Below are 26,859 nucleotides of genomic sequence, written 5' to 3'. Positions count from 1 at the left end.
CAGAGAAGTTGATCCTGCAGCAGCAGAGCTCAGAGTGTGGAGGTTTAACAAAGTAGGCAGGACTACGACATGTGGCGAACTTAAGCTCTTTTACAAGGACTTTACTGTGTGTCTTTCTACCTCCTCCACCTTATGATCGAGCCTTGATCACATCAGGAACTCACTGTTGTTTTAACGGGATTATGGAAAGATCTTTAGAAGACGAATAGATCTTTATGTTAAGATCTTTAGGAAGATAAATAGATCTTTATGCAAAGATCTTCAAGAAGATGAATAGCGGATGTTTACGTCTTTTGTGTGGCGGAGTGATGACGATTACTCACCGCGACTTTGGCGTTACAAGTGCCATGACCCAACATTTCTTTAATCAAATGTATCAACAAAAATAGTGTTTAAGTGAAATTAAAATTAAATATTTGCGGAAACTTCGCAGTAGCACGTGCGGCTGCTCCTCCACTAGACCGCGCCCACAGATGACGTCACGTCAATTACACCCCCCTCCCCCCCGAGGCGCTGTCATGGCGGGTTGTTTGTCTCTAATCTCTGTCGCCATTTGAATTACCTGCCCTGGCCATTGACAGATTAAGACTAATGCAATTATACCCCCTGGGATTAAACACACTGTTATACAACATTTTTGAAACTGCAGGGAAACGCCCTGGCTTTTAATTGATCGTCCACATGCGGATTTATAAATGAGTAATAACAAAAACAAACATGGCGAATAGTTTAGAAAAGTTGCGCATGCGGAGTAAAAAGCAAGATGCATCAACGAGAATGTTTATTTTTAATTTTGTAAATTTTGTTTAATAGTTTTTGTTTCTAACTCCTCTGTTTTCAAGGATAAAAATACCTTAAACGTATTGAAATAATGTATGTAAATACATTAGACTAAAATTTACGTTATTTATTTAATGTTTTTTGCATTTCCTTTTCTTTTTTATTGCAATATTGTTTTAAACAAATATCTATTTTCAATGCAAAACGTTTTAGGTTTAGGTTGAACGTTATTGATTTTTGTATATTTTTTTTCCAATTATCCACAGGAAATAATTTAATTTTAATTAATTTTTATCATTTTCTTAACCGTTTTAAGACAGTACTTCATGCATGCATTCAACTTTGTGCTGAACAAATTTGTGACTTGATAATAAAACTACAAACATGGGGAAATTGACGAGTTAAATCTGCCGTAAAAATGCACAAACCACAAACAAAAACTGAATCAAGGGGTTGGTTTTTCTCAAAAAGATTGCCCAAACCACATGTAGAACAAAAGCAAATAATCAAATATAAAACTATATTTGATTATTTTGCTCAACAAAATCCACTTTTTTTTCCAAGTATGCAACCACTGATTTGAGAAATGTTGACTTTATTCATAAAGAAAATGTTAAGGCATTTCCAGATTGCTACAAGATGTGTTTTAAGTTTAACAACAAACTGAAACACCATCATATTCAAACATCTGTGTAGTGACAATACACCGTGTACAGATTTGTTCATCTCTAATACCATATTTAATTTATTTATATTTAAGGCAGAAAAATACAATTCATCCAAAGGATGTGGGGGGGGGGAAAAAAAGTTATTTGTAGCAGACGGTCTTTAAATATTTAAATTCCATCAGCCACAGTCATAGTGCTGATGTGGACAAGAGTGACAAACTCTTTAAACAAAAAGAACAAAGTCCAGTGTATGAATTAGTGTGTAACACAAGAGCGACGTAGAAAACAAAGACTGACATTCATGATTTAAAACAAACTGCATCGTTGCATTTCATTGCTCAGGAAGGGCAGCGTTAAGTGTTATTCATCGAGGCACGTCCGGAGGACTCAAGGGCACCAGTGGTGAACAGAGAAAAGTGGGAGCTTCAAATGACGATTCAGTCCGTCTCGAATCCCTCAATGTCCACTTCCGACTCCACGTCCAAGTCCAACTCAATGTCTACCCAGGACCGCCTCTTTTCACTGGGGAAGTCCTTGCCCAGGGAGGCGCGAGTCCGAGGCCGTGACGACCGGTCCCTTTCGTTCGCTCGTGGAATCGTGGTATTGCGGAATAATCTATCGAAGTTCACCTCGTACTGAAGGGTTTTACTCTTCACCGGCCTTCCTCGAGGACGCTTGGCTTCCACGTGGACCTGCACGGACCCCTCCCTCTTCGGCCGGCCCCTCCTGCGCGGGGTGGTCTCTGGGGTGTCGTTACCGGGCGCGGTCTTTTGTTGGTCCTGAGCATCCTTGTTGGTGCATCCAGACGACAGAACGGACCCGTTGGAGCGATTGAGTGTCTTTGAATCGTCTGTGGTGGCATCTTTAGGCGCCGTCGTGTCCTGACCTAGAAGACAAATATATTTCATAAGTAAATATTTAACAGTGTGACTGTAAAATTATCCCAGAGTGATCCTTAAACAAGCGTCTCTTTGTCTTTATATCAGCATTGTATTCTTTTCAGCGTCTTAGTGGCGGCAAAATAATTAAAAAGATTAAAAGGAACTGACAATTAAATTTTAGTGGGTTACAAATCACCATCTGGAGCCGTGACTTTTTAAAAGATAAATCCCTTTCTATGGTCCAGAATGAGCTCATCATTCCCTTGCTGAACAATAATTCAAATGATTAAAAAATATTTCATTTTATAAATAAAATGGTGATAAAAATACCCAATATGGATTCAAGTTAATATTATTTATTACACTGATACAAACAGGTGATTTATTTAAACAACAGACCAACTTAATCACAATCAAATAACTCAATGGGAGGCACTAATCAACACCAACCTCACTTATGGTGCCAACAAAACAGTGATCTCCCATGATGCCTTTCTACACACTCCTCGATTTGTTGCTACAATTTTGTATTTAAATTATACTTCTATGTCATAATTAATTGTCAGCTATGACAACTGGGCGGCAAAGCATCACGTTGACTTTTTAGGTCACATTACTGAAAGGTTGTATATAATATACATTTGCAATTTCAAATAAATGTTGTTACTTTAAACGAGTGAAAAATTAAATGGTCACTACTTTGCAGACTGCAATAAACGAGGGACCACAAACTGTGACCCCAAGAGGTTGCCCTTTTCTGGCGATATAAAGACAAACTGCAGTCCCTAAAGTTTGTCCAAAAAGCAGGTCGAACTGAGGTCGGCAGACACTCGTACCAGAGAAGCATTAGATTTTATTCTACTTCTTCCATTTCTTGTAGTTCTTTAATTGATTCTGTGTTTTGGAGCTTTTTTTAAACAAACAAAAAAAGACATTTACTGATGTCTCCCAGTCCATCAGATACTTCAGAAGAGACACAAATTCAATTTTAATTTGCATTGTTTTGTATTGTCTTTCATGTTAAACTCTTTCTAGCAAAGGTCATGACCTGCATTAACCGTATATGGCCCAATGAAGTATATTTTTTATTTATAGTGATAATCTTTTAGTAAAATGCACTGAGTCGTATTTACCTGGTTTGACATACGGCAGAATGACTCTGAAGGGCTTGCTGGGCCTCCGAGGAAGACCCCTCGAGGGTGTTTTGCCAACACCCGATGGCTTTTCTTGCCGTGCTGGGACCTGAGAAGACTCTTCCTTCAACTTAACATCGGGCTCATCCGTCTCTTTCTTAACATCCAGCAGCTCTTTGTCATCTTTTAAAGAAGAGTCGGGCAATGACTCTGTTTGAGGTAGTTTTGGAGAGTTCTGATCTTTTTTCTGTTCGGGCAGAGAGTTCAGGCTGTTCCAGTGGGCTCGAGCCTCTTCTGGGTCCATTGTAACTAGCAGAGGCATTTTCTCTGCTTCTTCCTGGACGTGTGGTTGGTCTGCAGGCAGCTCTGGGCTGCTGCTGGCTTTTGCAATAAGGTCTGTGCTGCCCTGGCTCTCCACTCCGTCAACACTTCTCTGGCTCACAGTGGGAACTGTATTGTTCTTGGTGGAGACCAGCAAAACACTGCTCTGGGCCTCGCTTTGGTCCTTTTTAAATTTACCTAAAGGGGTGTTCGGTACGAGGAGTGGAGTCATTGCTTCCTTCGATGTGGGAGTGATGACCTCCAGTAGAGCGGCTTTGCTCTGGAGAAAGTTGGAAAAGTAGGGTTTGAATTCCATGTTCTTTTCTTGAAGCTTTTGTTTCTGGGAAACATCTGACGGCGTTTCTTCGATCTCCTTCTCAGGCTTGACTGAAACAGAGAAACACAGTGATCAGTGTATGCTCTGGTCAAAGGTTTAAAAACCCTTTTGTTATCTTGGGGTCCGAAGGCCCGAAAAAAAAAATGTGTTTGTGGTATCCCCTGTGTCGTCTCTGGGTCAAGGTCCACAACTTATCCGGCTTTCATGAATACATACGCTGTGGTGGAGGTCGTTTAGCTTGACCCAAAGACAACACAAGGGGTATTAAAAACACATTTGTTTTAGGGCCTTTAGGTCACCTTGTCCCTGAGATAACACAAGGGATACTAAAACACATTTGTTTTTGGGCCTTTTGGATCACTTTGACCCTGAGATAACAAAAGGGATACCACAAACGTATTTATTTTCGGGCCTTTGGGTCACCTTGACCCCGAGATAATGCAAGGGATACTAAAAACACATTTGTTTTCGGGCCTTTAGGTCACCTTGACCCTGAGATAACACAAGGGATACCACAAACACATTTATTTTCGGGCCTTTGGGTCACTTTGACCCTGAGATAATGCATGGGATACTAAAAACCTATTTGTTTTCGTGTCAACAAAGGCAAATATATAAATTAATATATTACAAAATGATAAAAAAAATGTTTTGGGGAATTGCTTGTTGTTGAAGTTTTAATAAATGCCTAATTAATCTTTCAACATAAAGGAAATGGATATTAGGGATGTAACAAATATCAATACACTAAAATATTTGTGTATAAAACTATAACATATTTTATTTTCAATTAAGATGCAAATGTTAATTTTTGTGTTGCAAATAAACTACTGGTTTCTATATGGCAGCAGTCATTAAGTCCTCAGCAGCTAAAAGAACAATATTGGTTTCAAAAACAAATTAAATAAGTTTTATCATCAAGAGTTATGTGGTCTGTAAATTCTGCAGCACCAGAGTCAAGTACTCGACAATACTACAAATATATCCTTAGTCCTATAGTAACACAATAAATCGTATTGTTGCCCCAAGACACACCCCTAGTGGATAGTGTTTGTACTAACGGCTGATTTAAAGTCAATCCTACGAAAGTTAAAACCATGTTTCTGTCCGTTTAACATGATTAGTTACAGGTATTGAGCCTCATGCATGTCTCCACAACAGAGAAGGATTTTTTTTTGTTGACGTCGTTGTTGTGAATTTGTCACAAACCTATGTGAGAGACGTCACTGTTGCAGGGCTGCGTACCGGCGTAATCTTCCAGCTGCTTCAAATACTGTTTCTGCTGCAGCAGTAATTTCTCCTTGGTCTTCTCCAGGCGTTTTGTAGTCTCCTGCAGATTCTTGATTTCTTTCAAAGTCTGCGAACACAGTGGAGAAAAAAGGAGAAGCTGATCACACTCGGAGATAACAAGTAGTACACGATGGACACATACAATCTGGTACAACCAGATAATAGCAGAGAATATGTTGTAATTGTTAATAATTTCGAAAGCTGCAACATGTAAAGTCACTTATATATGACATAGTTATTGCTGAATGAATTCTGATGGATTCCACTTCACAAGACAAAAAACATTTTTATTTTTATTTTAAAGTAATCTCCAAGGTGGAGTAGGTGGTCTTCAAAGTGATGTAGGCAAACTTGACATTTGCTTTGCAGTTTGAAGTTTGATAAGTTCGAACAGGCCCTTTAAAATGATTAGATTAGTGATTTTAAAGCCCTGTGTTTTTCACAGATTTCAACGTTTTATGTGCGTAGTGTGAATATTTAAAATAATTGGCTCAAAATAAAAAGTGAAGTGAATTTAAAGAGATAGTTAAGCCAAAAAGAAAACTTCACAACAGGGTTTGGGATTATTTTCAGAGTAATCTGTTCCTTTCTAGACAAAAATGTATTTTTATTTTAATGAAGCGAAAGACACTTAAAAACATCCAAATACCTCCATACTCCTCGGCTGTAACGTCCATGTTGTATGATTTAATAACTTTAAAGCAATATATTTCAAAGTATTTAATCTCTCGTCAGTACCACTGGTATATTTAAACACTCAAATCAAGAGTTTGTTACATTTTTTGTACATCTGTTTCAGTGCATCATTACAGTTTTTGCATCAATTTTAAACCATTATACGTTATTCAGATTTTTTACTATAATCATTAGAGTAAAAAAAAAAAAGAGAAAAACAAGTAAAGAAAACCAAGGAAACCATTTATAGGATATTGAATGCAAGTCTAGCTTGCGTTTGTGATTCATTGAAATCCCATTTTAAATAGTCTTGCAGAAAAAAAAAACAATCTAGTAGTTGTTGTCTTGCTGTTACTGTTGTCGGATAAACGTAGTGAAAATATAGCCAGTGGAGGTTTCAAAAGTGTTAAGGAGTGTTTCACACAACGCTGTGTGATTTGCCCCGAGACGAGCCCCCTCATGTGAAGGGAAACTCTATTATTTATACAAGGAATTCTAGCCGGAAAGTGAGATTACATCCATTGATTTAGTTGATGTTGTGCAGGTCAATGTTAAGTCATATTTAGTGAAATAATTGAAGCATGAATAATGAAATGAAGCTTCCAAGTTTGTTTAAGATGATGGATCGTTTACAGGGAATACAGTTTGACAAGGGTTTTGTTCAATTAAAGGACGGGTAAGGAGAAGTAGGAGTGGGTTTAAAAAATGTAATGAAATTTTAGCATCATCGATAAATAGACCATGCGATCAATAAAAATATCAGGTTGAAGCTTACAAGCTGGAAGACCATACATGTACCATGGCCCACGTGGCTCTGACATCTGGAACCAATTTGGATTTCAAACAACTCAAAACCAGGAGCTCAATTATAATAGGAAAAATGAAACCTCGGAACCCACTTGACGAAGGTACCGATGACACTGTGCTGACAACAGGCCCTCTGGGACAAAACAAATGAAACTGAGGGAATCACTAACTCGACCCGCGGACCATCATGATAACAAACGCCATCGCAACTTGTGTTTGCGAAGATTTACGATGTAGTCGTGGAGCAGGTTTGTCAAATTAATCACACAAGGGGCAAAAATGTAAAACTCTTGGCTCATACGCTGAAGACATTTTATAATTTTCTTCGTATCAAATTACCATCAATCTCAGTTTTACTGATATTAGAAGCCTCTGTATAATCGTCCACATGTACTTCATCTTGAACACTGACATCTTAACAGGTCAATATATCAACATTTATCACCTTAGTTTTTGAGCCAACCCCGATGGGCCATATAAAATGATTTGGCAGGCCAGATTTGGCCCCCGAGCCACGATCGTTCATCTGAAAAGTATTATTCCCAGAATGTACGAACGTGTGAAACGTAAAATTTTAAATCTTTAAAGGTCGCTGTAACCAGTATCTCTCTCTCTCTGCGATGAACAAACATAACAAGTGTTTTAACTGTGGGAGGTATTGTCGCGCCAAAGGGAAGCTTCCTCCCCCAGATCATGTTGAGGAACTTCATCTAACGGTCGCCCTGTGAGAACAAAGTCACAGTCACTGGATCTCACTAAAGTTTTACGTTGATGTCGTTGTGTTAAGATAATATGCTATGGTTGTTGCACTCGTAAGGAACTGACCATTGCGAGAAGATGAATCTTCGGGGTCTTGACATCCCTCCTGAGAGTGGACTGAAGATTGCCAAAAAGTTTTCTCTGCTCTGAACGCCTTTGTCTTTCCGTCTCTACGTGTGAGGTTCGCCTTGGGGAGGTCTTTGGGGCATTATCCGATTTATCCTGAAATAATGAAACAAAGTTTCACTTTTTTTTTCTACTTTTTTTTATGTCTAAAACAAACTAACTTTTTGTTCAAGTGATTTTACACAGGGTCACTCAATGTGTTGAACTGACTTTCTACTCAAAGTGGATTTAGACTATTTTATCAGATTCACAAATTTTGATCTCCGGTGTTGTAGACACAACATAGCAATTTTTTTTGGTGGCATTACAGAATAAAATAATGAAATCAGATAACCTTTATTAATCCAGAGATAATTATAAAATAATTAAATTCTTTAAAAAACATTTCAATGCATTTCAACTTTGGAAATTTTAAATTCAACCATTACTTGGATAAAACCATAAATATAGACATTTCAGATAAAAGAAAATTAAGCATACATTGAAATAAAGGTAGAAGGTCCATTTAGTTACTTTAATTACACTTGTAAACTGACTTTATATATTCACTGCAAATAATCTAAAAACTACTGTAAAAACAAGCTAAAAGTGTGGTTTATAATATGATATAATATAATATGTATTAGTCAATAATAAAGAGCAGAGAAAGGTACACTGATCACTTATTCTGCCTTTTCTGACTGCACATTTTTGCACAGTTGCTCTTGTTACACTTTCATATTTAAGTGCATACAAATCAATATATACAATTAGAATTGTGTGATTGTATAAGGTAACAACATTTGACATAGCACACACACAAACATGCAAGCAGCACGTGCACACGCAGACACACGTCTCAATTCGAATTTACGAACCGATATCAGGATGTAAACATGTTGAAAACGCTTTATTCCGTTTCTTCCATTCCTCTTTGCTGCCATCATCATATAAGAAGAGTGGTTGGTGTGTCACAACTCACTAACTAGCGTGTTGGATCGAGTCATGCGGAGGTTTGAAGGGTTCGGTTGTGACGCTGATACTACATGTTGTTCCGTGTTAAACTGTTGGCTTTTTATTAACACAGTTGTCATAAACTGCTGCTCTTTAGCTTCTGTAGACGTCAGTGATCCTCGGGTTAAAGCGGAGAATCGTGTCTCTCTCCCTCGCTCGGCGCCGCAATTTCATTTTCGATGGCTCGGAAATAACAAATAAAATCTCAACCATTGCGATATTATAATGGCATTTTTTAATATCGCGGTTATATCGCATTTCGACTCATCGTTCAGCCCTCGAGGTTTCAACAGATGATGAAAAAATACGGGACAAGTTCAGCTCGGCAACAATAAAACCCCCGCGGGACTAACCAGGTCAAGAAGATGGAGCTTCGACGATCTGTATTTGGTCATGAGGACCGACTCCAGGTTGGTGAAGAGTTTCCGCTGCTCTGATCGCCGCTGTCTTTCCATCTCTATGTGGTAGTTCCTCTTTGACGCTTGGGACTCCTGGAAGGACGCAACCCATCAGCAAACACAAAAAAACAAAACATGCACGGAAACAGAATTAAGAGACGCACCTGCCAGGTGATCGATCCAGCGGGCTTAGTTCTGAAGGAAAAGAGTAAACCATTAGTGGTGTGTAATAGTAAGAATCTGACAATATACATTAAAAAAAATAGGTTGTATTGCGATGCTGTAACAATACGTTGCAGAATTTAAAGACCACATGACTCTTGACAAAGTCGTAACTGCTTTCATTTGTTTTGAAACCAAAAAAAAATGCTGATGAAGTCAACTGTATCCTCTCGACCTCAGTCACCATCGGGTTGTCATTGTTCCTTTAGGTCTGGAGGACATAATGACTGCTGCCCTCTAGCCGCCAGAAGTTTAATCGCAACACAAACATTTAAAAATTGCATTTTGCATTTAAAAACGATAACATTTTATTTAAACCCGGTTATATTGAAATATAAACTATATAAGAATAATTTAAAAAAATGATTTTAAAGCCAAAAAAGGGGGAAAATGTCTTGGTGCTGTATATCTATAAATCAGAGATGAATTAAACAGGAATGTCACTTTGTTAACTTCTGGAATAATAATAATCAAAAAAGTTACCCCAAACTCTTCTGTTCACATATGGCTTGTTGCTTCAGTTTGTCCACAAGCTTTCCTTGATCCTCCTTCACAGTCTCGATGTCCACAAAGTCAGCCTAACAGAAACATGTTAATACTTTTTTTTTAAGGAGACGACATTCAAACCAAGGCAGAGTGAACCATCACCTCAGATTCGGAGGAGTCAGAACAGTCTTCATCAGACGTGCATTCCTGGTATGGATCCATCCTCACTTCTCCAGGTTCTAAACTGCTATGGTTCAGAGGTTTCCTCCCGACATCACTGCTAGATGTTTTCTGATCCGAGTCCTCCGCTGTGCCAGGTGTAGTCCGACCACTGGCTTTCACTTCACTCTCAGGACGCCCGGGATTGGGTAGCTGGCTGACGGTGAAACCACCGGGTAGACTGAGCCCGGGTACGGTCGCGCCTTTGGCTCCGTTGGCTTTGGGCGGGTAGATCCTGAACGTGGAGGTTCCACTCTGCTCCAGGAAGCTGGGAGGCTTCAGCGAGGAGGACACGGTGAGAGAGACGGGCGACGTCACCAGGCTTTTCTGTCCAGAGGTGCTTTGCTGGAACGAGCTTGGGACGTACAGGAGCAGCGGGGCTGATGGTTTCTTTCCTACAACTAGAATTATAGGTACAATTTAGTACTTTTATTGAACACTTGAAGAGAAATTGATATAATTTATATCATCATAGCTCAGACGGTAGAGTGGTTGACTCGTGGTCTGAGAGGTTGCGGGTTCGATTCCCAGTTCCGGACGAGATTGTGGAGTTGTGTCCCTGAGCAAGACACCTTACCCTGATTGCTCCTGATGGTTGAGCTGGCGCGCTGCGTCGCAGCCTACTCCCATCAGTGTGTGTGAATGGGTGAATTTGTGACTTACTGTAAAGCGCTTTGAGTGCTGAATAAGCATAGAAGCGATATATAAGTAAGAGACATTTACCATCTTCATTTATTAAAAACTTCTATAGAAGTTTATCAGTAGGTACAGAATATAAAATTAAACATTTATAATGGAGAAACTTTTTTTTTTTAGGAATTGAATTATTTGGGGAATAACTGAATGCATATATTGAAAAGTTTAATTTGTTTTTACTAAATACTATATTCAATCATTTGTATATTGAAAGATTGGATTTTTTTTTGTCTTATAATTATAAAATAAATTAAACAGTTTACAAATTGTCATCAATGTTTAATTCATAGCCTTTTTAAATTAAACATATAAATGTTATTATAGTGCAACCAGGCAATACCGTTACTTTAAAATCTGCCGTTTTAAATTGACGCACAAGAGCTTCTATGTGGTCATGTGATCATCTGCACGTCGCATGATTGGCTGAAAGTTTGAATGGTGTTATTTTTATATTGAAATTAGGTTAAAAAAAAGTTATCTTTTAGTATTGAACTCTTAACTACGTTTATTTAAAAAAAATATTAAATTATATTTGAACTATAAAAAACAAATTCAACTTTTCAATATAAATACAATTTAATTCAATTATTTTTAAAAACAGATCCAATGCCTAACAAACAACATTTCAATAGCGAAAAACATTCTGATGGCACTAATATACTTCCATAAATGAATAAACTTCCATAAATGAATACATTTAATTTCAATTCACAATTCAAATAAAGTAGCTTGTCCTGCATTTTAAATTATCAAAATACATTGAAGGTACTTCCATAAAGAGATAAAATAGAATGAATGAGTTAAATGTATAAAAAACATCTCACCTGAGGTCTGCTCCGCTACAACATTCTGTACTTTGGCCGTCAAAGAAGCTAAAGTATCAGCAGCCGCAGTGGAAGTTGCTGTAAAGACAGTTTAAATAGTACATAAATAAGACTATAATGATTTTTTTTACTTTCAGGTGGAGCCAACTCTACTGACCTGCTGCCTGTGTAGAAACAACTACAGCTTTACTCTCTACTGTGACTGGAGCAGCAGCAGCAGCAGCAGCAGCAGCAGCAGTGGTGGTGGAGCTCTTTGGTGGGACGACCTGCGTCCTCTTCACTCTGCCGGTGATGTAAGCTGCGAGCCGGTTGGCTGGATGCAGCGCTCCCATGTTTCCCAGTAAAAGCTTGGTGTGATTGTAGAATTTGCCATTAACCTGTTAAGACAAGCGGAAATACATTTACTTAAAGTGCATTTAAACATTTTTTTAATATCTAAATAAAATAATTCCTTTATTGAAAATTGCTTCTATTAAACTTGAAATCAATAATTTGTAAATGGAAAGTTTATTTGTATTTTTTCTAATAATTCAATTTTTTCTAAATAAAAACTGATATTTTTAATTTGAATGATTTTATGATCTTTAATTGCAATAGTTTAAAAAAGATAAAAATAAGATACATATAAATAGCTACCAATTAAACAGCATTACATTTAGTATTTAATAAAAACATTTATTTTAAATTATTGGTAATTGAACTTTATGTGTAAAAATAATAATGGCTGAGCTGGAAAATACTAAAAACAGTTTTCAATATAAAAAAAAAATACTAAAATGATTTAAATGTGAATGGAATAAGAATACCAAACTCTAATAATTGTTTTCATTAAAAAGAAATGTATTTAAATTACTCAAAAACAAATTCAATCTTTAAATATAACATGTATTTTAAAAATAATAATCCAATACTTAAAAACATTTCAATAATAAAAAAATCAAAAAGAAAATCGAAGTTTACATATTTGAAATGTTAAATTCAACTAGTCAATATTCTGATGTCACTGATATACTTTTATAGTCACACATTAAAAATATTGCAAAGTACAATAAAGCACCTGAATTCGTCCAATGTTGCGACCTCCTGGCGGCACTTTGTTGGCCACCATCAGGCCTGCGTGGGACAACCCCATCATGAAGGGCACCACTCCGAACATGGCTGCTGGACCTTCATGCTTTGCATCGCCTTCATCTGCATCGCTCTCACGATCCTCTTCCACGGCATCCTCGTCGTCATCCTTGTCCACGTTCAGCTGCTGCTGTGGGCCGATGCGGATCTGCAGGACCGAAGAGAACCAAGATCTAGTGGACCTGATCCTTCAAGACAGAATTGTGTCGTTTTCTTACCCTGTAGGTGAGAAAAGACCCGGTGGGCTTCCTCATGAAGATCCGGGTGATGGGGCTGATACAATAAGGCCCGACATCAAACTGCTCCGACAGGCTTTTCTTCTCTATCTGACGGAATATTCCTTCCAGCACCATTTTTTGATCCTTCTTCCAATTACAAGCCGACTCGATTTCAATCTGTTTGCTTGCTTGCATTTCAGTCGATCTGGAGCCTCCTGGTTAGGAACAAAAAATGATTGTGTCACTCGTCTGTAGCACGAGGCTTCAATTCAGCAAATGAATGGATCAAGTTACTGAGGCGCAGTTGAAACTTCAAAAATTTGGTTAAATAAGATTTTAGTGGAAAAGTAGAAATGGAAAAGAAATCCTCTAAATTTTAATTAAAATATTTTTAATAGGTTGTATAAACATGCAGTGTTGTAATTGTTAACTTCAGTTGACTGTTAGGTGACTTATTGAACAGCAAATAAACTTTAGAGAACTGAGTGGGAGCCACTAATCACCGCATCTACCTTGGTGCAAAAATAAAACTCCCATGATGCCTTTCTAAACACTGCTCTATTCAGCGTTGTTACTTTTGAAAGAGGCAAAATAGACGTAGAATTTCAATAGAGCATTGTAGTGACTAATCAGTGACTAACAGCTGTGATATGTTGGCTGGGCGGCAAAGCATTACTGTTCAGGTCATCATTACTGTGGGGGTTGTTGGGAGAAAGGTTACCTCAGAATCAGAACGTTTTAATGCCAGTGTTGTAAACACAACATAGAGATATGCAATTTTGAGTTGATCAATCCATTATTAATAATAATTACATGATACTAACATTATGTAGGTTTAAATTGTAAAATATTACGTGAGAATGTGTAAATAACAAAAGAATGACACATTTTACCCAATATACTGTAACAACATATTAAGTCAGGGACTTATTTAGAATTTCATGCTTTTTTGACAAGGGGGCACAACGGGGGGCAGAAAACCCCAACCCTAAAGATCAAGTAGGTAATATCTTAATGAAATGTATAGCATATTTTAGACGTATTAAATATCGGTACTTTCCAAAATTTTAGCTTTGTTTGTCAATAGTAAGGTCCATGGGCAACCTGGGTAGTTCAGCTAGAGAAATGATGAAGTGTAAGCAGTGTTGTTCGTACCTGACAGATTGACAGTCATTAGAGATGTTTCATCCTTCTGTATTACTTCTTTGGAATTATATTTTGAACCCGCCGGGGCAAAGACCGTGTGATCCAGTCTGACGGGTTGTACGGGCGGGGAGTCGAAAGGTCGTACGCGGGCACATGTCATCATGCTCTCCAGGTACTTGTACACGGGATCCTTCTCCCCCTCGTCAACCTTTATACAAAATACTTTAATAGAAGCAAACAAGGCTTGTTTAGATTTTCCTGTTGAAGAATTCTTACCCCTTGAACTCCAGTGGAGGTGCCAAGACGATTCGCGGGGACGCACAATGGTTCTGGATCATCGTCGAAAATGCTCTTGTTCCAAAGTTTGTTTGAGTGGAGACCTCGACGAGACTGGTAGTCATGATCCATGCAAGACTTTGCTGAGGAGAGAAATATAGAATCAGATCCGTGATATTTTAATTTGAGTGGGAGGACAAAGAGAGAGGAAAGAAAACACGGTGCATCTCTCAAGCTGTAAGTTTATATTGATGAAATAAAAACCGGGAAAAGATAGGATAGATCTTGTGAATAGGAAATAATTTGAGCGTGACTATAAATATAACTATATTGGCCTAAAAATGACTTACTTCCAAATGCTTTGGACAGTATGCCCTTAAACTTAAAAACTATATATTCATTTAATATAGACGACAATTATTGTTGGACAAAAAGTCAAAATGTTACTCGTATGGTAGTATGGAAGTTAGAAATATTCTAGATAGGCTAACGCTATACTGTCAGTTGACAAAACAAACATGTGTAAAATTATCAGGAGTTTAGCTTAGCTAAGGCTAGCCTGTCTGATGGCAGTACAGAGTAAGGCAAGTTATTAGAAAGGTAGCTGGGTTAATGTTAGCCTGAAACAGTATAGAAGATATCAGGAGGTTAGCTATGCTAACACTATCCTGTCAGGAGACAAAACAAAATGGTGTAAAAGTTATCAGGAGTTTAGCTTAGCTAAGGCTAGCCTGTCAATATGGCAGTACAGAGTAAGGAAGTTATTAGAAAGCTAGCTGGGTTAATGTTAGCCTGAAACAGTATAGAAGCTATCAGGAGGTTAGCTATGCTAACGCTATCCTGTCAGGAGACAAAACAAAATAGTGTAAAAGTTATCAGGAGTTTAGCTTAGCTAAGGCTAGCCTGTCGATAGGGCAGTACAGAGTAAGGAAGTTATTAGGAAGCTAGCTGGGTTAATGTTAGCCTGAAACACAGTATATAAGCTATCAGGAGGTTAGCTATGCTAACGCCATCCTGTCAGGAGACAAAACAGAGTATAAAAGTTATTTTGAGTTTAGTCAGTTTAGCCTGTTAGGTGATCAATCATAGAATAAACGTTATCAAGAGGCTAGCCAGGCTAAGAAAGAAAATAGTATGCAAGATTTTAGGAATTTAGCTAGGCTAAGGTTAGCCTGTCAGATGACGTTTATATGCAAGTAAGTAATTAGTGGTCATTGTCAAAGTTTAATTTAATCTTTTTGATTTTAAGTTATTTGTTTTTTTTTTTTTTATTCAAGTTTTGTTCAAGTTAAAAAATGGTTTTATTTTCTGTTGCTTGAATATTTAATTATTTATATTTATCCATCACTTTTTAATGTTCAGTTGTGACTTGCTTTTTAGAAATGCATAAACTATTAATGCGGAGCAGTTAAAAAAACTCTGCTGCCAAAGGTTTCCAACTTGTTTTTTTGAAAGAGATGTTTTAAAATGTACCCTTGCATTGTTTATTTTTCCTTTTAATGTAACTTGTTTCCGTTTAAATGTTGCCTCCGAAGACAAACTAATTTAACAGTACTTGTGTTACATCTGAAGCCCAAATGACCCACAATATTAAGTGGAATATACAAGACTATTATACTACTACTAAACAATAGCTTCAAAAACCAACTCACGGTCAGGACTCTCTTCAGCAATTTTCTCTGTGGTTAGCGTGGAGATCTCGTCTTTGCTGCAGCTACAGCCGAACATGCAGCTCGGCTGCTGGCAGTGTTTTACGCCTTTGTTCCAGCAGTGGAGGCTGGAGCACACACAGCCTAGTCTACAGAAGGCATGTCCACAGGCGAGCTCTTCCTCTTTGCCTTTTTCCTTCGGTGCTTCTCTACCGATCTTATTGTTCAAAGTCTGTTTGAAACAAGACGGGGAGACGAGCGGTATTAGAGCGACTGAATCCGACATCAGCGGCGACAATTAGTGCAACATGTTTGCATCTGGTACCTTTTCTGTTACGATCACAGACAGAGCCGTCGACAGCCTTTCTGCTGTCAGTTCTGTTCGTTCCAGGCTCTTGCTGACGGCCTTCATCTCCATCTGCTGCAGTTTGGCGTGGAACTTGGAGAGGAACGGCCCACGATGCTTTGCTCCATAGATGTGTGAAAAATCGGATCTAATTTTCTTGCTAAAGTTTGAGAAACACAAATAAAAAAAAACACTTTAAATTAAAGATAACTTTAAATCAAAACGGTCAAGTTATGAAACAAATTAGCTAGAATCATCACACAAACCTTTGAAACAAACAAAGATAAGATTATCATAACAGAAAATCTAAAATTAATATGAGTTAAAACCCATTTTTGTATAGAGTCATCATCCAAAATTGCCAAGGATCAAACACTGTCCTCATATGTAATAATGTAGTAATATCAAAAAAGGAAAACTTACAAAAAATGCATTCTAAAATTGTACTTGATACAAACTAGGGCTGCATTATATTGTAAATATGTGCGATATTCGATATTGGTGTATTGAATAGCAGTATCAATATTAATTCAATATTTTTTCCTTCACATAAAAATGTAGCCGCGTGCGAGGGGGAGGTCCGGGGGTTTAGATAAGGAAAATTATGCAATATTTCCCTTACATTTATTTCCCCACTTCGGTGCCGACATGATCGGAGAAAGATATCACTACTAACGCTCAGCGACATCAAAGAGGAGCCGCCGGCGCATTGCAATATCACCAAATCAATAATAAATCCCACCTCCATGTACAAACACACATAACTGTTTATACATGACTTGACACTAACAACTTAGCCTATTAGCATACGGCAAAGACAGGTTTACACTTGTTGTTGTTAACCTTGCGATCTTATAAGAAGGCTAGATACATTTAAGACGAGATGAAAAATACTTACAATGTTGCTTTAACAAAGGTGGTTGAAAGAGACGACTGACTGGATCACTCGTATTTGAATAGCGCTCATAAGTTAGTTTTACTTCCGTGTATATACCGAGCCTAGCAAGCTGCGCTGATCAGCTAATAGACAGACCGAGACGTAAACAACAACTAGACATAGAAGTACAAATTGACCAATCAGTGTCACGTTCTGTAGATTTGTCAAAGTGCCACTTAAGAAATGCTTGATTTGACTGAATGATTGATTAATGAAAAATTATAAATCATCGCACATGTTTTTGATATGCATATCGCACGGCAAATATCGCAATAGATATTTTTGGGATATATTGTGCAGCCATAATACAGACTATTTGTAAAAATATTTGTTTACATCATCCGAACATTTGAAAAAAATCTCAACGTTCAACATAAATGTGTGAATATTTTCTTGTGAAACTAGAACGTCTTATTTTCAAAGGACAGAGTGAGGATATAAAGTCCTTTAACATTTTAAAATGAAAATGTAAATGTTTTTGTCACCAACCATTCTAATATTACAACTACAATAAATGACTTGAAGGTCAAAGAAATATTATTGGTCATCAGGTCAAGCCACAATTGGCCCAAGGGTAATATTATTATGTCAAAGTCAATGAAGTTAATTTAACTTGAAATGAATAGCGTGTCAATTTATGCCTTTAATTTAAGTCAGGAGGTTATTCCCAGAATGCACTGGACACAATGTCTATACTTACTAAACAAACTGCTCATATTATGCAATACTGTAGTGATGTTCCTATGTAGTTTCTCACAACCAACACAAATATATACGCAAATTTCTCTAAAGAGATTAATAAAGTATCTATCTATCTATATATCAAATATTATATAATATTACACATTATTTTTCACTGAACAAAAAGTAAAATCAAATGTCATAAATAATTTAAAAAAAAGTGTAATAATGCAATAATAAGTGGATGTCAATTCATGAAAAGAAGTTATAGACAACATACTTTTTCGGGGAAACCTGGTGGTTCTTAGCGCCACCTTGCCCATTGGTAGGCGGCGACGGATCCATGGTCTGTTCTTCTGTAGCCACAGGTGACTCGAGGGCGGCACGGATCCGATGCTTCAGGGCACTGTCCAGGGTTTTGACGTAACTGGAACTCTGAGCGGGCAGCTGGTAGGCCACAGAGCCCTGGGAGGTGGTGGAGAAGGCGGCGGCTCGCTCGCTGATTTGCACAGCCTCGCTCTCCAAGTACTGGTCGAGCATGTTACTGAAGAAGGGAGATAAGTTCTTCTCTGATCCTGTTTTATGAGAAGAATAAATGGGGTCTTCAGTGAACGAGGAACATCAGAGGGCAGCTCTCGGCAAACCATGTTGCTGATTAGAAGGACGGGTTTTTAAAGTGGATTAAATCTCACCGTCAATTAGCAATGAGGTGTCTTGGCTTTGAGCAAACTTGTTCTTCCATCCCTTTATTTTCGTCACGTCGCTGGTCTTTCCGGTCCTGGACACAAAATGAGACTCTGCACCTGTTCAGAGGTGAAGTTTCATAACGATCAGTTTCACAATTAAACTGATGAAAAAGTATTTTTTGAGGATTCTTATCATTTAACCACGTCTTACTTGACAGTTCGGCTTCTGGTGGAGTCACGGGTGAGCTGACAGGAGGTAGATCAACGCCGAGATATTGCAGATCCAAACACACGCTTGTAGAGTCCAGGTTGTTCAACTTTAAACCCACTAAAAGAAGAGAAATTAAGTTCAAATATTTTTTAATTATTGGCACATAATTGAAGGCCAACTTGACAACAATCATTTGACCAACCTTTTTCTAGTTGTGGATGGATGACCTGCCTGTGCTTTTGAGCATCAAGGTCCACTTTTAAAGACTCCTCGAAACGGGCCAACCTCTCTTCCTGAGTTTCAGGAACCTCCTCCTTGATAACTGAGTAAGTAAGTAAGGGTTATTTGTAAAACGCCTTTCTAGACCAGGGTCACAAAGCGCTTTAACAATCAAAAACAATACACAGTTAAAATATATACTTTTAAAGGCCAAGATACTGAGACAAACACAGGAGTCCCAGAAAATCAGGGCAAAAAAGCCTGCAAAAATGAAAAGGTCTTAAGATGATCCACAGACCTCAGAGCCCGAGCTGGGGTGTAAGGCGGGATCAGATCACTGATGTTAGGAAGAGCTTGACCATGAATAGCTTTGAAAGTGAGAACTAAAATTTTAAAATTGGCAGCTAGTTAAGAGTTTTAAGGATTGGGAAAATGTGAGTTCTTCTACTAGAGCGGATCATAATTCTCGCTGCAGAGGTTTGTATCAACTGCAGGCAAACAGCTCCTTCTCATTCAAATAAAGAGAGGGGTTTTTTTATCATTAATTAATTAATTATAAACCGACTGGGGTGTGAGAAAATATTGTTACACAGATGCAATACAGATTCTTTTTCCAGCAAATCATAGTCATTTTATGGTGTACAAAAGTGTATAACATTTTTTATTAAAAATAACATGCGAATATTCATAGTCATGTTAGAATTCTGTGTTAACAAACACTGAGAACGAGAGGATACAGTCGACTCATTTAGCTTTTAAAGCTGACTTTAGGACATATTTTGGTCCAAAACAAATGAAAGCAGTCAAGACTTCAACAGTCATATTGTCTGCAATACCAGAGTCAAGTACTTGGACAGTATAAGAAATATAGCCTTGTTCCTACAGTATAGCAATTGTGATTGATGTTTCTGTGTCATGATCCATATCTTATTGCAAAGTTCTTGCCAATACACACCTCTGAATGTTACAAAATATCAGAAGTAAAGCGGCGACTTACCTGGTGTAATGGATGGTGTGCATATTTCTGGTGCTGGTAAAGGTTCTAAAGGCCTTTTGCTCTCATCAACTTTTGTGTGAGAATCTAGGTGCTCCTTCAAAGGGCAGATAAACAAAAATAGTTGGGTCGTGGTGCATGTGTCCTAAAGGTATATGCATCTTAAATGTACGTTATTAAATGTACCTTTGATGTGAATGAAGCAAACAGTTGGCCCTCAACATCGTCCAGCTCTGGTTGTGTAGCCACAGGCTCCACTGTTGGGGAGTTCGCCCCGGCTTTATACTTTGTACGATTATAAGTCTTCTTTTTTCTCTTGCGGTACCCGGGCGACCCGGTAGAAGATTCCGGGGATGTCGGGCCCTGGTTGTAAGAGTCGGAAGCGCTCGTCCGCTTCTTGGTGCGTTCATCCGGGTCCGCTTGGTCGTCGTCCACTACGGAAAGTTCACCAAGAGCAAGACCCCCCCTGATGCAGGGCGTGTACTTTACTCTTTTCCGTTGCGGTGAAAAGGATATAGGCTTCAACACCAGGTTTAAAAAAGGGTTTTTTAATACTGGTTTAGGAGTCGGGGAAGCTGTGCTTGGACTGTTGGAAAAAGATAACAAATGAATCATGAATGAGTCGAACAACTTTGTACACACAGAGTGAGAGCTCTCAACATCCAGAGGCGCATCAGTGTTCCCCAACCACTAGATATCATTCCACGAGGGTACAAACAAAGAAAAAAAGTATCTGTTTTGGTCAAGTTATTGTAGCTTTAAAAAATGTTTTTCACTCTCCTGATAACATAACTAACATACATTTGGTTCTGCTTTCGAAAACCTGTTATAATTAACCAACAGTTTCAGTTTATAGTTCAATGATTTGCTAAAAAATGATTGATCTCACAGCTTTTAACGTAATCACTACAAATATTAATAAACATCCACTGTTGGCGCCTCGGATATGGCCGTCTCTGTTATTACTCCAGCAAAAGAAATTCATGCTTTTTTGTTACATTACTGGTAATATAGTGGTTTCGTTTATACTTTAACTCTATGTTGCTGAAAACAATTACAATTACTGATTTCTATTCCTATGGGAATAGAAGACTCTTAACATAAATTCCATTTTTAATCCCAAGAAAACATACTTTTTATCCCAATATCTATATAAAACCTGTCTAACAGAACGAAAAAAAACAACATAAGCAAGAGTTATAAGTGCATTTTTAAAAGTACTCCCACCAATTTCACTGCTGAATAAGCTTGTTTTGCTTGAAAAACAAAATGGTTGAGGTTTTTGAAAATGCTTGGAGGGGGTGAAACAAGGTTTTAACCTTTTAGTTTTACATATTTTCTTCCTCAAATGTGCTTACAAGCATGTTTGCTAAAGTCAAGTCAGCACTGTACAAAGAAAGAAAAAATAACCATTGCAGTAGAAGAGAGGAAGCGTTTAAAAATTTGCTAAACGTGTTAATAAGCCTTTGAATTACAACCAAAAGGAAAGAAATGGCTGGAAAATCATAATAACCATGTTGTTTTTTCAAGTGTCGTTATGAGAATCTTTAAATCTCAGGGCCTGTCCACCAGAAACACACTCTTACAGATGCTCTTCAAGCACTTTTGAAGACAATTGAAAACTTGACAAAGACAGCAAAAAATAACAACTAACCTTTTTGCGATTTTCAGCAGCTCCTTGCTTTCTATGTCCCCTTCTTTGCATCTAGGTGAAAAATCTTCTGTATTGTTCGATTTTTGATTCCAGTCTTTATTCTGGCTTTCCGGGGATGAATCATAATCCAATCCGCTGTTAGCGTCCAGTTCTTTGCCCTCGCCGGGCTTCACTTTCTTAATATCCAATTGCAATTCTCTTTTCTGACCCGTTTTTAATCCTTTTGCCAGTGAGCTGTTATTATTACTGGAAGATTCCGCGCTCACGGGGGAACTCACTTCGTCGCCGTCCTCGTCGTCATCTTCGTCTACCAAGTCCGTGGCTCTTCTCTGGCCCTTCTTGAAACTCCTCGCCAACGGATTGTGATCGATCTTAAGCTGGATGACCTCCACGTTTTGATAACACGTCACCGCCATGAATTCCGTTTGAGGGAACGTGAAGGTGATGCTTTGGGATCCCATGGCGACGGGCTGGGAAGGCGTGGCTTCGACGCCGTCTGGAACTGGAATGACGTGCAGTCTGGGTATGTAGCGATGCATGGAGTGGATGATCATGTATCCGCTTTTATTTTGGTGGTCGTTCGTCAACTTGAGTTTATGAAATTCCAGCTTGGATTGCATCCAACGTTTCCCAGTCGCCGGCGAATTCCGGTGGACGATCGCTCTGCTGACGGTCCCTTTCAAGAAGTCGGCCGGTCCGTTGACATCCCATTTGGACGCGACGCAGCGATACCTGCTGCCGCTCGTCGGTACTACAGATATGACCATACTGTAGTGCCGATCGGGATCGAGACCACTCAGACGATAGCAACAGTTCGGAAACATCTGGCGTCCCGGTCTCGAGACGATCATCTCCGTCCCGCACTTGTGGAACCTTCTCCACAGATTGCTGTTTTTCAGCGATACCGTCACGCCTTCGTGCGTTAGCGAAAACGGATAAACCTCATCGTCATTAGCGGGGTTGGGAATAGGCCAGGTTGTAGCGGAGGCTTGGTCCAGAATAAAGTTGTGATTATTTGGTTGAGCAGCAGCAGCAGAAGAAGAATCTGTCGTCGAACAATCCGATGCTTCTTGACTACACGGGTCGCCGGTCTGGGCTGGTGACTCTTCGACGGGCGAAACACAAGACAGGCTGGCATCTTTGATCACGGCAGAAGGATTGTTCTGAACGCTCGCATTTAAGTCGGGCAGATTTGGAATACCGACGGGGACGACGGCCGACCCGGGAGGATTCGAAGCAGCTGCATCTGTGGTCATGTTGAGGGTTTTGACAAAGGAGAGAAGACTCGACAGGGGGATCATAGCCACGGGAGACAAGGACGATGCAGAAGTTGGAGGAGTGGACGACGGAATAACACTGGATGGAGCCGTAGGTTGTGCTTGGCTCCCATCCTGAGCTAACGTTCTGTCCAAGGGTTCACAGTCGGTGGCGGCCATCATAAAGCGCTGTGGGGTTTTTCATCTACTGCCTGCAGGAAAGCAGAGAATAAACAAAGATATCAGAACAGTAAATCAACTTCTTTCACCGTGCTTGACACATGTACAATAAAAGAAAGCTGTCAACTCAAATTAAACTTTTAATAATGTTTTTGTGTTGAAAACATAAAAGAAAAGGAGGCACAGTTTAAGTAAGGAAACAGCATCCAATGTGATCCCTAATTATCCATGCTAATGCAATTATGCATTACTGATTTATTTATTTTCTTTACCCCTTAATCCCTTATGGGGGTTGCGGGCTGGATTCTATCCCAGATTCCAAGGGCGAGAGCCGGGGGAAACCCTGAACAGGACGCCAATCTGACACACAACCATTCACACACACTCGTACCTAGGACAATTTACCGAAGTTTCCAATAAACCTCTGTATGTTTTTGGACTATTGGAGGAAACCGGAGTTCCCGGAGTAAACCCAGGCAACACGGGAAGAACATACAAACTCCACACGGAAAGGTAACAAGTTGCCGTTGTGAGGCAATTACGCTAACTGCGATCGTCTTGTCCCATTATGATAGTTTTAGCCTCCAGAGGTTTTCACATCTTTGAGATAATAAGTGTTCCTAATACTATAATGTAGACCTGAAACTTAATGGAGTCTAAAATTGTGAGCCGTTGGTGAGACATGAGCTACAAGTTTGTGACTAGTTTTATACCTCCTCTTATACTAACGACACTATGAAATCACAAGGTTGGTTTAGTGTCGAGCAGATGGCAGATTATTTAGTAAAAGAGCAACCGATGAGTTGATTTGACCGTCTCCCAAACTGATCTTGGACCTGTATTGTACTCATGTACCTCGGGAAGTCTCCAAGGGACTCATTGTATAAACAAAGCGGGACATGATTAAAGCTGGCTGGAAGAGGAGTGAATACCATTATTAAGTCATAATGGACTCCACTCTTGTAACCCCTCGTTCGCCGAGATTTCAGACGGGGGAGATGATGATGATGAACTTATTGCATCTTGGAGAGGAAGACTTCAACATTTAAAGTAAGCTTTGTCTGCTTGGATTTTTCTAAATGGATGCATTTTGTGACATGCAAATATTCCTTCTGTAAAGTATTACAAGTTCTGACTGTCGATCAACTACGACATGCAATAGGAAAAGATATAATGTTGGGGATAAGGACATCAGACCGAGGAGCAGATGTTGATAATTTCAATTAATGTCTGTAGAGAATGGATGAGCATGAGCGTCTATTTACAGATCGTCTTCAAATAAACAATGCTGACAGTGAGTCAATCTGTTGAATGTTTCGTTGTAAGTAAGTAATTTTTATTTATATAGCGCTTTTACCCAGATTATTGTCAGTACAATAGCCGGCAAGTGACACGAAGGGACATCATGTGACTCCAATAAAAGAGAATGGATTCAGTAATATATATAAACGGTGATGTTGTTTTAACGTGAAGCTACGACAGTAGTGACAAAATGACGTCACAAAGAAATACCTTTTTTTGTTGCTAAAGTTGGGAGTCGTTCGGTCGCGTCAAGACACGCAAACTAAACTCATTTATACATCACTTTTAACGAAAAAATTATCTTTTAATTATTTGTGCTCGTCATCGTTTAGATGCTAACGCGAATGCTAATGCGAGAAGTTCCGTCGACTGTTGAGTAACGTATAGTAACCCGTGAAGTGACGTCACGGCAACGAGGTGTGTCGTAAAGCGAGATGTTAGAAATAATAAAATAAAATAAAAATAAATAAAGAGTCGGTGTTTTAACTTCGAGTGTTACCACTGATAATAACACGTTGTTTTTGGTGATGAGAAATAAGACTGACAGTCAAGAACCACGAAGAAGAGAGAGGGGTCACACGTTCAAGTCTGTTTAAATATATATATATATATATTTAGTGGATCTTTAAGAAAACAAAAAGAGAAGTTAAATAAAAGCACCGTGTGTTCGAGTCCCCTCCCTCTTCCTCGTCCCATCTCGGCCTGTAAAGGTGTAAAAAAAAAAAAAAAAACGAAGTCCGAGGGCAGCGTGTGTGTGAGCGACATAAACAACACAACATCACGCTGTAAACACAACAACACATCCTCCTCTCGCACCACCACACGGAGGAGGGTAAAGGGCCGGGGGTTCGCTTCACACTCACCAGCAAGTTTTGGGGGGGTGTAAAAAAGTTGCACCTTTTTCAGCGTGTTTTTGGAGGCTTTTTCCTGGATCCGTGCCGCGCTCCGGCGCCGCTGCTGGAGACTCACAAACTGTTGCACGTTGTCGCGTCCCTCGGATCCATTCCTCGAACATAATCCCAAAACAAGAATGGAGGCCCGAGGAGCCACGGATCGAGCGTGCACGGACGGAGGAGTCAAAGGCGCATGCACTGGATCCACCCCCCTCCCCCTATGATGGCGCGTGATTCCCGCTCCGCAGACAGGAGAGTGCGAGGCACTAACTATCGCGAGGTTTCCACCTACGAGATCTACTCCACGCGCTTTTTCACTAAGTTGATGGAAAAAACTGGAAACATCGTGGAGTTATGGCGTCACGCCGGTGCCTCCGTGGAGCTCAGAAACACGCCACTCGTGCAAGTCTCCTTCTCACACACACACACACATGAACACACACATCCGTGATCTCGGGCGGTGACGTCACGCGGCGGTTGCCGCTGCCGTAGCCAATGAGTGAGTCTCTTCCGGTCACTTTACGGGTCAAATGTATGGACCTACAAAAATGTTGCGCCTTTAAAAAAAAAATCGTCACGCGAGTTAATGGAGAATTGTGAAAAATGGGAGAGTCAAGTGGATTTAATAATCCAGAGGACACGTGATGGTTCGATGGAAGAACGTGAAAACCACCGCCTCAAAAGTTGAGCTGTGAAACAAGATGGCGGCGGTTGGTTCGATGATAGCAGCTTTAAAAATGTTTTTTTTTTTTGACAGAATATTAAAGAATAACTCATCCATGCTTTGCACAGAACATTTATTACGCTTTAACTTTGGTATATTTTTTCCCTGGAGTCCTACAAATTCAATTTAAAAGCCAAACCGCGAGTGTCCTTTTTTGTCAATTTTTAAAATAAATATCGTTTTTTACAACATGAATACCAATATCTGAAGTGTATTTTATCTTGAAAAATGCCATGATCTTTAAAAATTGTCAAATGCTACTCCGTGAGGAAAACAAAAACAAATGTCATTTCTAAAATCACACAGAATAATCTCCCTCCAAACTGTGTATTGTTTTGATGTCAGTGAGGCTCTGGAATGTGTGACATGTTGAAAAGTTCCCTGATGACTATCATTGTGGGTTGTGTTAGTTATATTTGGAGCAAAGAATAAACAGAAGAGAGCTGGAGAGATTCACACGCCAGTGTTTGGTACTCGGTGCCAGTCGGACAGATACTTTGTTTTAGACTGAATTTTAAACTCACCTTGTACAAGTTGATTCAATAATTAATATTTCTGAGACTCCTCATGTTGTTCTCATTGTTATCTTGAATTATATATTTTATTGAGTTTGGTTTTGATTGTTTAAGCGCTTTGTGACCCTGGTCTGGAAAAGTGATTTACAAATGTAATTTACTTACTTACTTACTTATTATTTGGCCTAAACTAACTAATTATTGAGCAAACCAATGAAAACAATCCATC

At 39.0% G+C, this 26,859-nt stretch overlaps 2 protein-coding genes across 7 annotated transcripts in view; both read right to left on the bottom strand.

Annotated features, from left to right (window-relative positions):
* The window catches only part of LOC148062330 (mitogen-activated protein kinase-binding protein 1-like), a 29,320-nt gene extending 28,896 nt beyond the window's left edge, over window positions 1–424 (bottom strand). For all 3 annotated transcript variants that reach the window (XM_087812624.1, XM_087812623.1, XM_087812622.1), the window contains exon 1: window positions 324–424. In XM_087812624.1, the coding sequence (XP_087668750.1) occupies window positions 324–359 (36 nt within the window). In that variant the 5' untranslated portion in view covers window positions 360–424. The remainder of the gene's footprint in view (window positions 1–323) is intronic.
* A 934-nt stretch (window positions 425–1,358) lies between these two features.
* On the bottom strand, window positions 1,359–25,785 carry mgab (MAX dimerization protein MGA b). 4 transcript variants are annotated; one of them, XM_087778738.1, is made up of 24 exons: window positions 25,362–25,785; window positions 21,761–23,228; window positions 20,293–20,692; window positions 20,110–20,203; window positions 19,096–19,215; window positions 18,894–19,010; window positions 18,689–18,799; window positions 18,277–18,571; window positions 16,358–16,538; window positions 16,036–16,264; window positions 14,384–14,526; window positions 14,117–14,315; window positions 12,962–13,176; window positions 12,673–12,891; window positions 11,773–11,992; window positions 11,616–11,693; window positions 10,039–10,496; window positions 9,874–9,968; window positions 9,333–9,363; window positions 9,124–9,261; window positions 7,718–7,873; window positions 5,330–5,477; window positions 3,463–4,170; window positions 1,359–2,334 (listed from the first exon to the last, which is right to left on the bottom strand). In XM_087778738.1, exons 2-24 carry the CDS (start codon window positions 23,197–23,199, stop codon window positions 1,886–1,888), a joined length of 6,243 nt encoding a protein of 2,080 aa, XP_087634864.1. In that variant the 5' UTR covers window positions 23,200–23,228; window positions 25,362–25,785; the 3' UTR covers window positions 1,359–1,885. The 4 variants fall into 4 exon arrangements, with proteins under 4 accessions (XP_087634864.1, XP_087634866.1, XP_087634865.1 ...); XM_087778740.1 differs by having other exon boundaries at window positions 5,366–5,477; XM_087778739.1 differs by having other exon boundaries at window positions 25,396–25,785.
* Window positions 25,786–26,859: the final 1,074 nt, after the last annotated feature.

The sequence above is a fragment of the Callionymus lyra genome, chromosome 17 (assembly GCF_982586985.1).
Source record: "Callionymus lyra chromosome 17, fCalLyr1.hap1.1, whole genome shotgun sequence".
Taxonomy (NCBI): domain Eukaryota; kingdom Metazoa; phylum Chordata; class Actinopteri; order Syngnathiformes; family Callionymidae; genus Callionymus; species Callionymus lyra.
Note: the sequence above shows the minus strand (reverse complement) of the source record. Positions and strands in the feature narration are given on the sequence as shown.